Source organism: Brachycentrus maculatus, unplaced genomic scaffold, assembly GCF_059751285.1.
Source record: "Brachycentrus maculatus isolate JH-2025_06_01 unplaced genomic scaffold, ASM5975128v1 h1tg000310l, whole genome shotgun sequence".
Taxonomy (NCBI): domain Eukaryota; kingdom Metazoa; phylum Arthropoda; class Insecta; order Trichoptera; family Brachycentridae; genus Brachycentrus; species Brachycentrus maculatus.
Window position 1 is genome coordinate 669,021 of NW_028281060.1, and position 18,536 is coordinate 687,556.

General features: G+C 35.8%; 2 protein-coding genes across 5 annotated transcripts in view; both read left to right on the top strand.

Moving 5' to 3' along the window:
- The window catches only part of LOC148304629 (uncharacterized), a 30,781-nt gene extending 14,980 nt beyond the window's left edge, over positions 1–15,801 (top strand). For 2 of the 4 annotated variants that reach the window (XM_088267961.1, XM_088267962.1), the window contains exons 2-3: positions 10,240–10,410; positions 12,082–15,801. In XM_088267961.1, coding sequence (XP_088124087.1) covers positions 10,268–10,410; positions 12,082–14,914 — 2,976 coding nt within the window. In that variant the 5' untranslated portion in view covers positions 10,240–10,267 and the 3' untranslated portion in view covers positions 14,915–15,801. The remainder of the gene's footprint in view (positions 1–10,239; positions 10,411–12,081) is intronic. The other 2 variants (XR_015838315.1, XR_015838314.1) reach the window with 2 other exon arrangements.
- LOC148304630 (uncharacterized) lies at positions 1,534–5,059 on the top strand. Its single transcript, XM_088267956.1, has one exon. The coding sequence runs from the start codon at positions 2,283–2,285 to the stop codon at positions 4,470–4,472; it is 2,190 nt and encodes a 729-aa protein (XP_088124082.1). The 5' UTR covers positions 1,534–2,282; the 3' UTR covers positions 4,473–5,059.
- Positions 15,802–18,536: the final 2,735 nt, after the last annotated feature.

An 18,536-nucleotide genomic window follows, 5' to 3' on the forward strand; every position in this document is an offset into this window, starting at 1 on the left:
CCTCATCCGCACCAAATGGTGCATAGGGCACTGCATCATATATAAAAGCAGTGTCATCTTGATCGTTGACACATAATGGAAAGGTGATTAGCCCTCCGCTAAACAATAATATAGTAGACTTAAAATCATGTTCTCAAAATTATGCGTTAACTTTTTATGTAATAGTTCTCAGAATAATACAAATATGTCCCTTTTATGTAGTCCACAGTATTATAAATATGTCCCTAGCATTCTGCAGCGTTTGTAGTACCACTATCCTGCCAAATGAATTAACGATAATTGCCACGGATGATGAGAGGTGACCATAAACAAAAGGTGTGTTGAAAAAACAAAATCTTGGGACATTTTTTGTTGTATGCATATGATAGAAGACATCTATTTAAAAAAAAATTAAAGTAAGCATAGTACATAATAGTAACATCATTGTAATTTAAAAAATATGTCTTAATTATGAAATGTACTAACATATCGCTCACTCCTTTCAAGAACGTCATAAATCAAAAAACATGATTTTTCAGGAGAACGTTTTCAAAGTTTAAAAATATAATGCAATGTATTAAAAATAAATATCAAGCCACTTATTAAGCTTATTACTGTGCAACAGATCTTTTGAGATGAAACCTGAAGGTTTTTTCTCCATTTGAAAAATATTTATTATATTTAGAAAAAATAATTAAACAATACCTTTTCTTCAAAATGCAAAAACAACACTTTCTGGCATGTAGTGGGTAAATATTAAGTTAAAAATATGCCGCTTTTGCTGGGATATAGTACATTTTCTGGGCATTCCGAAAATGTGCACAACTGAAGATTGACGAATTTTGATTTATGACGTTCTTGAAAGGAGTGAGCGATATTACGGGGCTCGGCTATTGGTAATTATAACTCGTAATTAGGATGCAATCGGTTTATTCAACAGGTCGCTATGACAGTACAAGGACAAGTGTTTAAGATTGCGTCTTATAACATAAACATTCCCCGCGGACACCCCTGCCCTGTGTCCCTAGCGGGCGCTTGGGGTCATAGTTCAGGTTGTTGGAATTATTGCGCCGTAACGAACGCATTGTTGTCTTGTTTTTATTATGAATCCCAACCCTAATTATTATCGGACAGTCTGCCGCCCGGCCCTCACTATACTAATCGCAAGTAACCGCAAACCCGATTTCCATCTGTACAATGTTTGCAGGCGTCTCTCGCGCTCTACCAAAAGTAAGCAAATAGAAAGCTTTTAAGTGCCTCCCATTCTCTACCAACAGTATGTAAAAGACGCTTTTAATCGTTTTCCCGCAAATAATGTGTTAAAAACATTATTCCTTGTTGTAAAAACACCTTATTTCATGACACTAAACATTATATTAGAAATAGTCACCGAAAATAAAATGTTAAAAGAAATGGTGTATAAAGGAAATCCAAAATTAAACAAAAATATAGGAGAAATAATAGTAATATCACCGAAAGAAAAACAGACTACCGAAAAAACAGAAGAAGACATAAAAAAAAAACATTAGTCCGATAGAAAATAGAATCACTAATTTGAAAAATGCAAAAGACGGAAAAGTAATATTAACCTGCAAAAACAATGAAGCGTCAGAAAGATTGCAAAAAGAAATAGAAAACAAATTTCCAGACAAATACCAAACTAATGTTCAAAAAAAAAGGATGCCATGCATTAAAATTGTGGGAGTCTCACATAAAATGTCGAACGAGGAAATCGTTACAAATATTAAAATACAGAACGATTTCATAGAACAACCAAAATCAATGCATGTTGGAGCAGTTCGAAATAAAAAACTTACCACAGGTGAGGAATATATAATATATCTAGAAGTCGACTCGAAAACTCATGACGAAATGCTGAAAATGGAAAAAATAAATATTGGATGGGAAAGGGTAAAAATTTACGATGCGCTAAATGTAAAAAGATGTTACAAATGCTATGGTTTTAATCACAAAATATCAGAGTGCACGAATGAAAAACAAATATGCCCAAAATGTACAAAAAATCACGCATGTGACGAATGTCACATAAAAAAAGGTGAAGAAATATGTATAAATTGCGTAAATACTAAAAACAAACTAAAATTAAACTTAGACGCGGGACATCCAGCATGGAGTTACAACTGCCCAGTATACAAAAGGAAACTGGAAATGGAAAAGAATAAAGTAACATTTTTTTGAAAAGTAATAAACTAAACCAAATAATTTATTTAAATATACAAAGTCTAATTGCACACCACGAAGAAATTCAAGTACTAATTGAACAAAACGAACCGAGAATTGTAATGTTAAGTGAAACTCATGTAACAGCCGAAATTGAAGATAGTGAAATTAGTTTTCAAGGTTATACATCAATACGATGTGATTCAGATAGTAGACATACAGGAGGAGTAATAATTATAATAAAAAATAACATTTCCTATGAAATTATCAATAGAACTCAACTGGAAAAAAACTACTGGATCTTAGCAATTAGGATAAATGAAGGATACAAAAAAGGGGTATACGGAATAGTGTATCGCTCTCCGAATGCAAGTACCAAAGATTTTCTGACATTTATTGAGAACTGGTGCAGTGAAAATTTAAATGATAATGAGCATAACATTATTACGGGAGACTTCAATATAAATATGTTAAATTTAAAAGACACATATACTAAAAAACTAAAAGCAATTATCCAAGCGAATGGTATGAAACAATTAGTAAAAACTGAAACTAGAATAACAGACAAATCGAGAACTTTAATTGATCTAGTAATATCCAACACATGCAATATTGAAGTGAAAGTGAAAGATGAACCAAAAATTACCGATCACAATATTATCCACATATCGGATAATCTAAAAAACACCAGGTACTCAAAAAAGTTAATCAATGAAATGCAATACAGAAATCTAAAAAAGTATGACATTGAAACATTAACAAACCTTATTGGTAATATAGATAAAATCAATCTCATGGAATATAATGAAAAAGCAGAAGCACTTGTAAATTGTATCACGGAAGCAATCAATATTATGATTCCGATTCAGTCGGTAAAAATACAAGGAACAAATAAATGGTATAACAGAGAACTACAATCACTTCAATATGATAGAGATAGAGCATATAAAATAGCAAAAATTACAAGAACAACACAAGATTGGGTGACTTTTAAAATGATAAGAAACAAGTACTCTAAATTATTAAAAAACAGCAAAAATGAGTATTTTAAAAGAAAATTACAAGACGAAAAAGGAAATCCCAAAAAAATGTGGCAAACAATCAAAAGACTAATACACAGTAAAGAGGAGGTGAGGAAAAACACGGTTGAATTCCCGAAAGAAATAAAAGGAAATACACAAACATGCTTTAATAAATACTTTATAGAAAGCATCAAAGATATAAACAAAAGTATTCCACTAATTAATGAAACAACAGTAAAAAATATTCAGGATATAAAAAATAAAATGGTATTTAAAGAAATTGATATGACACACCTTAAGCTAGTACTAAAAAATACAATATCAAAATCAAGTCCGGATGGATTAACAATTAAAATAATAAGAGACATATTACCGAAAATTGGAAAGCATCTACTTAACATAATAAACGAATCGTTACTAAAAGGGAAATTCCCAAACACATGGAAAACATCGATGGTAATCCCTATACCAAAAGTGGTGAATACAAAAAAGTGTGAAGAATTTAGGCCAATTAACATGTTACCGAAATATGAACAAATTTTGGAAATAGTAATAAAAATACAATTGATTGAATATTTAGAAAAAAATAAATTACTTTGTCAGGAACAATCAGGTTTTAGAAACAACAACTCGTGTGAATCTGCAATTAATATTGTCATTGATACTTGGAAAAGGGAAATGGATAAAAATATGTATGTTTTAGCTGTGTTTTTGGACTTCAAAAGGGCGTTTGAAACAATAGATCGAAAAAAATTACTACAAAAACTTGAAATAATAGGACTCTCAAATGAGGCCCTCAATTTATTCAAAGAATATCTTCAAGGAAGAAAACAAGTAACTAAAATAGAAAACAAAATATCTGAACCTTTGGAGAATAATTTAGGAGTTCCCCAAGGATCAGTTCTAGGACCAATTTTATTTATAATATATATAAACGACATCACTAATATAATAAAACACTGCAAACTACAATTATTTGCCGATGATACATTAATATATATAGCGGGAGAAAATTATACAGAGACCATACAAAAATTAAACGAGGACTTAAACAGAATATCCGAGTGGCTCAAAATTAATAAACTTAAGCTTAATGTTGGGAAAACAAAATACATGGAGTTAGGAAGAAGAAAGCCAAACCCAAGGATGAATATATATATTGATAATGAAACCATAGAAAAGGTTGATGAAATGAAATATTTGGGCATAATACTAGATTCAAAATTGACATTAAATGCAAATTTTGAACACGTTAATAAAAAAATATCAAAAAAAAATATTTTTCCTTAGTAGATTAAGGAATAAATTAAATAAAGATACTGCAGAACTAATTTACAAAACAATCATTCTTCCACATATAGATTACTGCTCAACAGTGTTATTTTTAGCAAACGAAGGAAATCTAAATAAACTAGAAATTGCACAAAATAGGGCGATGAGAATAGTTCTTGGGAAGAATAAATATAGCAATGTAAAAGGAATGAGAGATGAACTAAAATGGTTATCTGTAAGAAGAAGACTTAAATTTAATATGTTGATATTTGTACATAAATTTTTTCACGATAAGTTGCCAAAATATTTTAAGGATAAAGTTGTCTTAAACAAAAATTGTCATGAATATGCTACTAGACAAAAGGATAAAATAAGACTACCATTATTGAAAAGAGCTGAGTCGCAAAATTGCTTGATGTATAAGGGTTTAAAAATGTATGATGAGATGCCTGAATGTATGAAGAATGAAAAGTGTCTGAAAGAATTTAAAAATAAATGTCTAAGTTACTGTAAGGAAATGTAAATATATAAAGATGATGTAAATGTATATAATAGTTTATATTAGTTTTAATATAAGCTAACTTAAGAAATAAATAAAAAAAAAAAAAAAAAAATATTACGGGGCTCGGGTGTAGGTAATAATAACTCGTAATTAGGATGCAATCGGTTTATTCAACAGGTTGCCATGACAGTACAATGACAAGTGTGTGCAGGGGATGCTGCATTCGTCTCATAAGGGATATAACGTAAACATTCCCCGCGTACACCCCGCCCTGCCCCTAGCAGGCGCTTGGGGTCATAGTTCATGTTGCTACAAATATTACGCCGTAACAATTACATAAATTTGAACATAATAAAAAGGTGTGAATCGAACGTTACCAACTCCACAGCCAACTTTTAAAAAAATGGTTGCATTTTATAGACTAAAAATAAGGTTAAATTATAAGTAAAACACTTGTTTTTTACAACTTGAGTATTATACTGACAACTAGTTTCAGAAGCTACAGATGCTTCCAACTACGGGTTCAACCTTTAGATGGAAGAATTTAAAGCTTCCGAAACTAGTTGTAGTAATTTAACTCAAGCGGTAAAAAACAAGTATATTTTAATCATGTATTACCACAAAGTGAATTCCGAAACAAAAATAAAAAACACGGTTGATTGATGAGGGCTTCTTGAAATGGAATGAGCCATGTTTGTTTTCCACCTAATCATATATAAAATTAATTCTTGCATTGCCCCAACTTATTAGTTGAAACCGAATTTAATTGCGTCCAAGCAATATTTTTTGCTGAAGATTGATAACTGAATTGGTATTAAACCATATCCGTTCCGTATGTGGAGCATATAGAGTCCATAAACTGTCTCCAAGCTATTCTGTCGGCTGCCAGCTCCCTTGCATCCTCCCAAGTCAGGTCTGTGTCCCGAAGTTCTGACGAGAACTGCCGACGAATTGTCGGCAGTGGTCGTCCTGGGCGGCGCGAACCTGATGCCTTGTAAAAGAGGCAAGCTTTATGGCGGCTCTCGTACATGACCAAGACAACTGAATCACCTTTTCTTGAAGACATATCGCTCACTCCTTTCAAGAACGTTATAAATAAAAAATGGTCAATTTTCAGTTGTGCATGTTTTCCGAATGCCCAGAAAATGTACTATATCCCATCAAAAGAGACATATTTTTAACTTAATATTTACTCACTACAGGGCAGAAAATGTTGTTTTTGCATTTTGAAGAAAAGGTATTGTTTAATTATTTTTTTTAAATAAACTAAATATTTTACAAATGGAGAAAAAACCTTCTGGTTTTACATAAAAAGATTTGTTGCACAGTAAAAAGTTCAATAAGTGGCTTGATATTTATTTTTAACACATTGCGTTATATTTTTAAACTTTAAAAACGTTCTCCTGAAAAATTAAGTTTTTTTGATTTATGACGTTCTTGAAAGGAGCTAGCGATACATGACCAAGATTTGCTGCTTCCTACGACTTATCTCTTGATAACTGAATTGAAATATAATTGATAACCGAAATACCAGAATGTTCATACATCTAAGGGAACTTTGCTGGTTGAGGTGTCTGGAATGAATAACGTTTAAACTTTGCTGGATGGTGTATAGGGCAATTTACGAAATGGCATTGGTGTATATCTCAAAGCTTATCCTGAGACTATCAACTGAAGATAGGCAACTCTTCCATCATCAAGCACATCAGCTATCGGCAGACTATTGGAGACCAAACGTTGTCCCAATACAAATTTCGGCGATAGGGGCTTCGCTGCTGCCGTGGAATAATTTACCCGCGAATCTGACATCAATCCCAAATTCTGGTGAGTTTCCATCTAAACTCTCATCTGAGATCCATCTTTTCCTGATCTCTGATCCATAGTAATCGGATTAAATCTAGATTTTCATATTCACAACATTTTGTCTGTGTCAAAATCCTAGTTCACAAATCTTAGGAGTTATATTTACATTTTGACATCTCATCACAATGTGTATAGAGTGATTGCTTAAACCGGCCTATGACGGGTCTTAAGCCCTTAATTAAGTCATGATCGCCATTCTGTAATGATATCTATCTATATATTTTTAATCCTGACGAGCTAACGCCACAGGCATGCTGAATCTTATTTTCAAATGTCGTTGAACTTTTGTTTTATATGGTAAGTGATAAAGTTAAAATTTGGTGATAGGAATTTGCCTAAATTTATTTTACTTGCGTAATATTACACGAAATTTTGTAAAAAAAAACAAAAAAAAAACTAATAAATGCGATTTCAGAATGTTTTGTATTTTACGCAAAAAAAGAGCAGAAAAGTAATTGTCGTTTTGAGGCGAGAGTTTAAAAAAAAGGTAGTGAACGCGCCCCATCCTGTATATATATAAAAAAAAAACACCTAATATAGCGCAGTTTATTCAAGATTTCCAAAACTTACTAACTAACTAACCATCACGCCGCTTCACCGCAGGGGTAGGCAGAGAGAATAGAGCGCCACACCACTCTGTCCTTGCAAACATTCTTAGCCTCTTCCACGTTCATGCATCTCCTCATACATACCCGCCGATTGTTACGACTCAAGATTTCATTTTACCCATATATATTTATCTGTTTCGCCAAAGAGGTTTGATTCTTTTACCGCTTTACTATACAAACATACTTGATATGTCCGCTATTGCTCCAACGAGCCATATCCCAAATGATCAGGTACAAAAAAGTATACCTGCAAACGCAGAAACTCTCCCAATACGTCAAATGTTCCTACCCACCCTATGCACACAAATACGTCATACGGCATGTTTATGCCTTACTCGTATTAATAGAATTCAGTAAGCGTCCAGCAGCGCTGAGAGTCGGACGTCACTTCATGCCTATTTTTGTTTTAGGATATATCGCTCACTCCTTGTTGCCCACACATTGTTTACGGCATACACATATCGCTCACTCAAGAACGTCATAAATCTAAAATCGACAATTTTCAGTTGTGCATGTTTTCGGAATGCCCAGAAAATGTACTATATCCCAGCAAAAGCGACATATTTTTAACTTAATATTCACCCGCTACAGGGCAGAAAGTGGCGTTTTTGCATTTTGAAGAAAAGGTATTGTTTAATTATTTTTTTAAATCTACTAAATATTTTTCAAATGGAGAAAAAACCTTCAGGTTTTACCTAAAAAGATCTGTTGCACAGTAAAAATTTTAATAAGTGGCTTGATATTTATTTTTAATACATTGTATTATATTTTTAAACTTTCAAAACGTTCTCCTGAAATATCAAGTTTTTTGATTTATGACGTTCTTGAAAGGAGTGAGGGATATGTAGGATTTAAAAAAAAAGGAATTTGAATTTTTTTTAAATATACATTTTTTTAACTCCTTACCTTACTATAACTCCTTTCATTCCAAAACCATATAGTTATTTGGCAGAAAAACTTATGTTTTCAATACAAAAACGGTGTTTTATGAAAAAAATATTAATTACGCCAAATGTTGCCTGGGTTTAAAGAAATTAGGTTGCGATTTATCGAATACCGGGCCTTAAGTATTTTTAGGACAATATATCTGACTACCTCATTTGTAGAATATGCCGAGATTATGTTGATTGACATATTAAATGCAAAATATATTTCTAAAAATACAAAATATATTATAAAAATTATTACAAAAATTGTCCAGCGACATCTTATGTTGAGAACCTTTGACTTGCAAAGGATATGAAAAGGGTCATAAATGAATATAAAAAAAAAAAACCCTTATGCACCCAATGGTGCATAGGGCACTGCGTCATATAAACGCAGTGTTATCTTGGTCGTTTACACATGAAAGAAAAGGAAAGGTGATCAGCCTTCCGCTTCAGATACCAGTCCAGGGTAATATTGAATAAATATTACAGTGAAAAAATTACTTATATATTTATTTTACCTTCCTTGGGAATCGAACCTGGGACCTCCAGAACGGTAGCCGAGCGTGCTGACCATTACACTACGGGGGCGGACATAGAAATGAGTCTATTGAGTAAAAAAATGTCTGATACATTGTAAATAAGTATTGTTACTTAGGATTCTTATGAAAAAGAACCAAAGCAAATTTTTAACCCATTTTTTAATAAAAACTCATAGGTAAAGCTCATAGGTTAAATATAATGTATTTTTTTGCAAAAATATTTGTCTTATTTTATGAAGTTGTATTTGTCTTATTTTATGAAATATTTGTCTTATTTTATGTCCGCCTCCGTATTGTAATGGTCAGCACGCTCGGCTACCGTTCCGGAGGTCCCGGGTTCGATTCCCAGGGGGGGTCAAATAAATATAAGTGATTCTTTCACCGTAATATTTATTCAATATTACCCTGGTCTGGTACCTGAAGCGGAGGGCTGATCACCTTTCCTTCATGCGTAATCGATCAAGATAACACTGCATTTATATGAAGCAGTGCCCTATGCACCATTGGGGTGCGGATAAGGGTTTTTATTATTATTATGTATCAAGGGAGCTGTAAACCAAAAAGATTGGGAACCTCTGGTATGCACATTATATCTTGGGTATACTTGCTAAAAACGTTACCTCTAAAATCCCTGTTTGCATAATCCCTGTTCTTTAAAGCTTTTAACCTGAATTTAAATTTGAACTTTTAACCCACTATTAAACTTAAAGTTGAATTTACTTGTAAAACCACATAAATATGACATTTGAAACTACTTACTGTATTTTGCAAGTTTATAGATTTATGTATTAATTTTAAATGAAACACAGATTTTTTGAGTCTACTAAGTTGTATTTTATTAACAAACACATAAAAATTTTACTGTGACAATTGTTTCGCCTTGTTAGGGCATTATCAAACGAATGTGTAACAAGGCGAAACAATTGTCACAATATAATTTTTTTATGTGTTTTTTGTTAATGAAATACAACTTAGTAGACTCTAAAAATCTGTGTTTGATTTAAAATTAATACATAAATTAAAATGGAGTTCTACAAATTAAACGCCAAATCAATGAATAAGTTTATAGATCGTTGAAAATTTTATACTATGCATCATTAAGCCAAAATTGTATATTTTCGAGTTAACGTTTTTTGCCAGTACACCCACGATATAACATACAACAAATATGACATATAATAATAATAAAAAATAGACTAATACTGTTCTGAAAACCTACACTTAGTTTTGAAAATAAACCCATGCGTTAAAAAGGATCCTGGAGCTGCCACATTTATTTTGAACTGTGTTGTCAGGATGAGACCCTCGAACAGCGATATCGAAAGACGTTTTCCTTGGTTATAGGGATTAGTGTGAAGAAGAAGAAGTCGCCATGAGTGTTATAATCAGACTGCAGAACCTGCCGTGGTCGGCCAACGCAGCCGACATCCGGGCCTTCTTCCGGGGGCTCTCCATTCCCGAGGGCGGAGTGCACATTGTGGGGGGCGAGCAGGGAGATGCCTTTATAGCCTTCAGGTATAAGATAAATGCTCTACTCGCATCATTCTGTAAGAGGTTACAAGTATAAACACATCAAATGGTCAAGCTTCTATGTACATATCATGTTTAATTGTCAGCGAGTTACAATGTAATCTTGTAATGAATGTCATATCGACTCCTTTCCTCCACTGCTTTCAACAACATCATAAATAAAAAACACTTGATTTTTCAGGAGATTGTTTTTAAAGTTTAAGAATAAAATAAAATGTATTAAAAAAAAAAATCAAGCCACTTATTGAACTTTTTACTGTGCAACAGATCGTTTTAGGTAAAACCTGAAGGTTTTTCTCCATTTTAAAAGTATTAAGTATATTTAAAAAAATAATTAAACAATAAGTTTTCTTCAAAACGTAAAAACAACATTTTCTGCCCTGTAGCGGGTAAATATTAAGTTAAAAATATGCCGTCATTGCTGGGATATAGTACATTTTCTGGGCATTCGTAAAACATGCTCAATTGAAAATTTACGATTTTTGATATATGACGTTGTTGAAAGGAGTGAGCGATATGATGACATGTTACAACGTCGTCATATAATGACATGTTACAATGATATCAATTACAATGAAATCATGTTACAATGACATCAAGTTACAATGAAATCACGGTACAATGACATGTCACAATATCACGTTACAATGTCATATAATGATGTAATAACATCTTTCAATGCCATGTTACAATGAAATCACTTTACAATGTCATTGTGTTACAATGTCATCATGTAATGAGATGTTTCAATGACATTAAGTTACAATGATACCATGTTACAATGACATCAAGTTACAATGATACCAAGTTACAATGACCTCAATTTACAATGATACCAAGTTACAATGACATCAAGTTACAATGATATCAAATTAAAATAACATTATATTACAATGATAACAAGTTACATGGCACAATGACATAATGTCGCAATTTGAGATATTGAGTGTTTTTTTTTAGAGATTAAAAAAAAATAGCAAAAATTCTTGGGAAATATAGAATAGATTGGGAATCTTTAATTTGCCAATTTTTATCTCATATAATTAGAGCAATGCACTACATAAAAATAATTGTAGTAATTTTTAAACTGTATAAAATAAAACAACTTTGTTTTTGACCACTTTTTAATTGGTATATTTTTTCTCCAACAGGTTTCGACAAGAAGCTTGTCATCATCAGGGTTTAACATGTACTAGTTCTAAAACATTGAAATATTCATAGTTAGTTAGTGAAAAGTGGTTAAAAACAAAGTTGTTTTATTTTATAAAGTTTATAAAATGTGCCACAAAGTATCTGCGAAAACCATTCAAGAAAGTAGTAATTTTTATTTATTAACTTTGTGGATAGAATGAAATGATTGTTTAAATATAAAACCAAAACACTTGTATAATACCACTTTTGAGTTTATTAATGTGGACACAACTAGTTTCGTAAATCATGGATGGTAGAGTAAGGAAGGAACACAGAGTAGATTCTGTTTGAGTATCCAAGTAACTTGTTGATTCATATCGAGGTGGATGATCAAAATTTTGCACATACTTTTGTCACATTTGCGGCGCACAATGAATATGAATAGTCTAAAACCTTTTTCTAAATGTGTCGTTGCAAAATATCAAAAGTCTTCGTCAACCAATTCAGAGTTATTTTTGGTTACAGTACTGACGAAGATGCCAGACAGGGCATGATGAACGACGGAGGGCGGATCAAAGAGGTCCAAGTCAAGCTGCTCCTGAGCTCCCGCTCCGAGATGCACAAGGTCATCGAGAGCGCCCGGCAGGCCGTCTCCTTCATGCAGCTGGCCACGCAGCCCGCCCTGCCCGCGCAGCCCACCCTCACCCAGAACTCCGGCCTGCCGGCGGCTCTGTCCGGCCTGCTGGCGCAGAACATCAAGGGCATGGGCCTCCCGCCCAGCCTGCCCGTGCCCAACCCCGTGGACCCCTCCGACAAGGCGGACGTCCAGCTTCTAGACGCCAAAGACTCCAAGAGAAACCGAGAGTCCAAGGGCAGCGACCGCAAGCAGAGATCCAGGTCCGTCTCCAGAGACAGGACCAAGAAGGACAGAGGAAGGGACAAGAAGGATAAGAGAGATAGGTCCAGGTCTAGAGACCGATCCCGGGAGAGGGACCGCAGGAGGAGGGATCGCAGCCGCAGCCGTGAGAGAAGGGACCGCAAGAGAGACAGGAAGGACCGCAGTAGAGATCGGGAGCGCAGCAAGGAAAAGAGCGACTCCAGGAGCTCTTTCAGAAACGAAGAAAAGAAATCCGCAGACTTGCCCAAACCTAACACGCCACTCTTACAAAAACCGGAGCCTTACAACATCATGAAGCCGAATATCCCTCTCCTCGGAATCAGACCCGTCGCGAACATGATGACTACCGGAGATCCCCGCCGCCCATTTGGAGTAGGCCCGATGCAGAATATGCCCGGAATCCATCGCCCCTTCATGAACCCGGCTGCGAACATAATGCAGCCCATGGGGTGGGTCCAGGAGCCGAACCCTCGCATGGCGCTCCCCGGCGCCATGAACCCCCGCATGCCCATTCCCGACACCAGCGCCATCAACATGTACAGCCAGCCTCCCAAGATGAACAATGGCGACGAGCTGCACAGGCTGCAGGAGCTGGGTGAGAGGAGAAACCCCAACGCCTTCCAGAACTCGGACCCCGTGCCCAACCGGAGCATGCCCGTACCGGATCCCAGGCAGAGACACAACACCTACGATATGAACTTCCACAAGAACAACAGACCTCAGTATCAGAATAATTACAACGATCACGAACAACCGTTTTTGGACTCCAGGAAAAGGTTCATGTCCAAAGGTGTCTGCGTCAAGGTGTCCAACCTGGCCGCGCATACTGGCTACGGAGACGTGCGGAGATTCTTCAACGGCCAGTTCATTCCCGGCGCGGGGTTGAAGATGATAAATGACGACAATGGAAGGCGCACCGGCGTAGCGTTGGTCAGGTTCGTCAAACCGGATTGCAAGCAGGAAGCCATGAAGAAGAACGGCGGCAATTTGAAGGGAGAGTACGTCACCATCTCTCACATAGAAGACGAGGAGTTTGAGAACGCCGTCGATGCCTACCATCCCATGGGAAACAACACGGCTAAGGCGGACAGCTCCGTGGAGTCCATCGAAGATGACGCCGAGTCCCAGAAGAGTCTGGTCATAGTGGAGAATGACGACAAAGCCGATCATTCCTTCAAGATCCTGTTCTTGGAAGACCTCCCGCCGTTCGCTAAAGAACAAGACATCATGAAGATGTTCTCGGATTACTCCCTCCTCTCCATTCTGCTGACTTCCACCAAGGATTTCCGGAAACAGTACATCGCTTATGTGCAGTTTGTCAACGCCGATGATGCGAAGGCCGCCCTCAACAACAGGGCCAAGCACATCATCGGACACAAGATCATCAAGGTGTCTCCGTGCTCCGAGGAGTCCTACGAGCAGGCTAAAGATGTATCCAATGCGGAGGAGCCCGATGATGCGGAGTTGGATGCTGAGCCCGTCGCGGATGTGGAGCAGCCGCCCATCCCACCGGCGCGGGACCCGAGGCAGAGGCGCTTCGACACCCGGCCGGATAACAACGCCCCGTTTAACAATAACGGCGGCCCCTACCCCAACCCTGGAATGCCCAACATGAACCCGCGCATGCAGTGGAGGAACAACATGTCCCACCCGCCCGGGAACCAGATGGGCATGCCCATGAGAGGAATGCCTCCTATGGGACACAACGACTTCGACAGAAATAAAAGATTCAACGATCCAAAAATGGATTGCGCCTTTCTCAAAGGTCTGCCCCATCGCACGACCGATCGCGACATCTTAGACTTCTTTTCCGACATCGGAATCATCCCGTCTCAGATACACCTGATGCTGACGGTGCAAGGCCAGCCGTCGGGAGACTGTTTCTGCGAATTCCTCGAAGCGGAAGACGCCTTGGCAGCCATCAGCAAGAACAAATCCGCCATCGGGACCAACACAATCACGGTGGAACTTGTGCCGAGGTCTGTCGTGCACGAAGCCCTGGCCGGCCCCTCCGAGAACCAGAACTTCGGGCCACCGATGCGGGGCTTCCGGGGAGGCCGGGGGGGGTTCATCCCGAGGGGTCGCGGAAGGGGGATGCGCGGGGGAAGGGGAGATTTCTCCGGAAGGGGAGATTTCTCCGGCAGAGGGGGTCGCTTCAACGGACCGCCCAACCCGATGCACAACAGTGAAAACCCGCAAGGCCCGGAAGGGTTTGGGACTCCGGGATGCATCTTGAGCCTAGAAAACGTCCCGTTTCGATCCGGGATCGACGAGATTTTGAAGTTCTTTGGCGGGTACAGCATTTCTCAATCTGATGTCATCAGGAGGTTTAATGAGAATGGCCATCCGACGGGAGATGCACGTGTCTCCTTCCGCACGCCCTCCGATGCTCAGAAAGCCCAGAAGCAGCTGGACCAGCAGTTCATAAGAGGCAGACCCATCACTCTAAGATTGTTATAATCTTTATTCACACTGTGTTCCTTGTTTATTTTTATATATATTTTTGTATTAATTAGTTAGTCTAGATTTATTTTTCTGTAAAAACAAATGTACAAAAGAAGCGAAGGAATCGTAAGGAAACATATCAACTTTTAAGTGTTACGATATTTTTGGCATTTATTATGTCCCTATCTAATATAGGTGAGCCAACCTCCGGCAAATATAATGTAATAAAATCCATTTTACAATTAATTTCACTGCAAAGTAGTATTCATATTATTTGAGGTTAGAAAGGATTTGTATTTGAGGTTAGGCCTTCCTTCCTAATTTGTGGTTAGGAAGGATTTGTATTTGAGGTTAGGCCGTCTTTCCTAACCACAGATAAAAATCCTTATTTGTATTTGTGGTTAGGAAGGATTTGTATTTGAGGTTAGGCCTTCCTTTCTAATTTGTGGTTAGGAAGGATTTATATTTGAGGTTAGGCCTTCTTTCCTAACCGCAGATAAAAATCCTTATTTGTATTTGTGGTTAGGAACGGATTTGTATTTGAGGTTAGGCCTTCTTTCCTAACCACAGATAAAAATCCTTATTTGTATTTGTGATTAGGAAGGATTTGTATTTGAGGTTAGGCCTTCTTTCCTAACCACAAATACAAATCCTTATTTGTATTTGTGGTTGGGAAGGGTTAGTATTTGAGGTTTAAAGGTTAGTATGTTTCTTCCCGATGCCTTGGATTATGTTGACACATACATTATGTGTACTGGTGATAGAACTAAATCAATATTTGGTTTATGTGAAAAAGTGAGCGTATTATTTTGATTTATCAAGTCAAATTTATTACAAAATTTGTAATGAACGATGTGAATTATTATTTATGTTTTAGGATTAAATAAATTTTGATCAAAAAAGTACTGTTGTTATTTTTACAAACCCCTGATTTTTTTACGAATCCCATTTTATTGCTGACTATCTGTACCTGATCACGTGTTGCTGTGGCTCATCCTGCTTAAATGGAAGAGAAAGGAAATGGACGGCACACATTTCTAATGTATATATAATTTCATAATGAAGCAATGAAAATATTAAAAATGCAATCTAAAATGTTGAAAATGTAACCAGGTGACAACAGTGTAATGAACCACACTGTCCAGCATGGGTAATGTTTAGCATTGTTGCTGTTATGTTCAACAGATGGCGCTGTCATTAGGGTAAAAAGATTTTTTAAATAACATGTTTTTACCCATTATTTTTGACATCTCATCAAAGATGAAGAAGAATATGGAAGTCTGGACATATATGTTTTTACCTGTCGCAAATATAATATGAATTTAAGTAGCGTATTATAATAATTACTTCATATAAAGTATGGTAAGGGTTTTAAGCAGGATTTTATATAAAATTTATCCAATTTAAACAAACATAATTTTTTTCAATAAATATTGTTAAATGTGCCCTCGGCACGAGAATACTCAGTGAGGACAAAATATGGTAATTTGTAATTATGTAAACAATAGCAAGAAGGAAAGCGATGCGGAAGAAGAAGAAGAAATTTGGGGATTAAAAAAATAAACAATATAAAGTTTTATAAAAACATTTATTAAAGATCATTTATCAACATATCAAAAACATCTGGTATAAAAATTAGTCTAAGGGGGCTTTTCCACTGCCCGGAATTTTACCGTCCGGCAGTCCGGTTTTGAAAAATAAAAGTGACTACGAAGTTTAACGTGGTTGACGCGCAACGTGTTCGCGCACCGACCAAGAGCTCCGATCCGTAGAAAGATGGACAAAAGCACAAGCCAATCATCTGTTTTATCATGCTAACCGGACTGCCGGATGGTAAAATTCCATGTAGTGGACAAACACCCTAAGGGCGCTTGCGCACTACAGGAATTTTACCGTCCGGCAGTCCGGTTAGCATGATAAAACGGATCGGATTGGTTTTTGGCAGTCTTTCTTCGGATTGGTGCGTGATCACAATGCGGAAACCGGACTGCCGGAAGGTAAAATTCCTGTAGTGCACAAACGCTCTAACTATAATATAAAATACAGAAACATTTTTTGCTTAAAAATCTCTAATTCAATGAAATTAATGTGGTAAGTTTGTGTAAATAAAGAATAATTTTAAATATTTGTTTGGTATTTCAAGGCAATATTTCAGATAATATGTTTTAGAGTCTTCTTCTTTTTACCCTTATCTGTACCTAATGATGCATAGGACTCTGCATCATATTGAAGCAGCGTTATCTTGATTGTTACTTACATGAAAGCAAGGTGATCAATCCTACATTTCAGGTACCAGTCTAGGCTAATATTGAGTTAATTAATCAGTAAAAAGAGTGAAAAAACTGTGTATTTATAATATTTGGATATTTTAAAGCTTCATATTTTTATTATTTAAAAAAAAAAGATTTTATGTCCAAATATTTTAAGAATAAACAAGTTTTAAAATAAAAAAATTCACAAACATATAACAAGAAATAAAGATGGAATAATACTGCCATTAATGAAAAAACAGTATTGCAAAATTGTATTGTTTATAAGAGTTTAAAAATGTATGATGAGATGCCTAAATGTTTGAAGAATGAAAAGAGTCTGGAAGAATTTAAAAATTAATTTTATGTGTACTGTGTAAAAACATGTAAATACATATATATCGCTCACTCCTTTCAAGAACGTCATAAATCAAAAGTCGTCAATTTCCAGTTGTGCATGTTTTCGGAATGCCCAGAAAATGTACCATATCCCAGCAAAAGCGGCATATTTTTAACTTAATATTTACCCGCTACAGGGCAGAAAGTGTAGTTTTTGCATTTTGAAGAAAAGATTTTGTTAAATTATTTTTCTAAATAAACTTCTTATTTTTCAAATGGAGAAAAAACCTTAGGTTTTACCTAAAAAGATCTATTGCACAGTAAAAAGTTCAATAAGTAGCTTGATATTTATTTTTAATACATTGTTTTGTATTTTTAAACTATAAAAACGTTCCCTTGAAAAATCAAGTTTTTTGATTAATGACGTTCTTGAAAGGAGTGAGCGATATGTATGATTAAGTGTAAACAATAGTTTGTATTAAATTGTGAGTGTACTGGCAAAAAACGTTAACTCAAAAATATGCAATTTTGACTTAATGATGAATATTCTAAAGTTTTCAACGTTTTACAAACTAGCTAAATACACTAAGTAGTTTGAAATCTGATATATATGTGGTTTTACAAGTAAATTCACCTTTAAGTTCAATAGCGCGTATTGTATTCAGGCTAAAATCTTTAAATGACGGATTATTCAAACAGGAATTATAGACAACATTTTGAGTGTGTCCAAATACTTGTTCACAAAATCTGGATTATCTCCAATTACAGGAGTTATTTTCATATTATTTTTTGACATCTCATCAATTGAGTAGTGTGGTTGTCAATAATGGGTAGAATTGGTGAATGTTACATGTGTGTAAAGTGATCACTTAAACCAGCCGATGACGGTCGTCAGCCCCGTAAATGCCCAGACTTCCATATTCATCTTCATCTTTGATGAGATGTCAAAAAATAATATGAAAATAACTCCTGTAATTGGAGATAATCCAGATTTTGTGAACAAGTATTTGGACACACTCAAAATGTTGTAAATAAATTATCCGGTCAAA

What these genes read in the sequence shown, in the direction of transcription:
- LOC148304630 (XM_088267956.1), top strand. Translation starts at nt 2,283, where the DNA reads ATGTTAAGTGAAACTCATGTAACAGCCGAAATTGAAGATAGTGAAATT.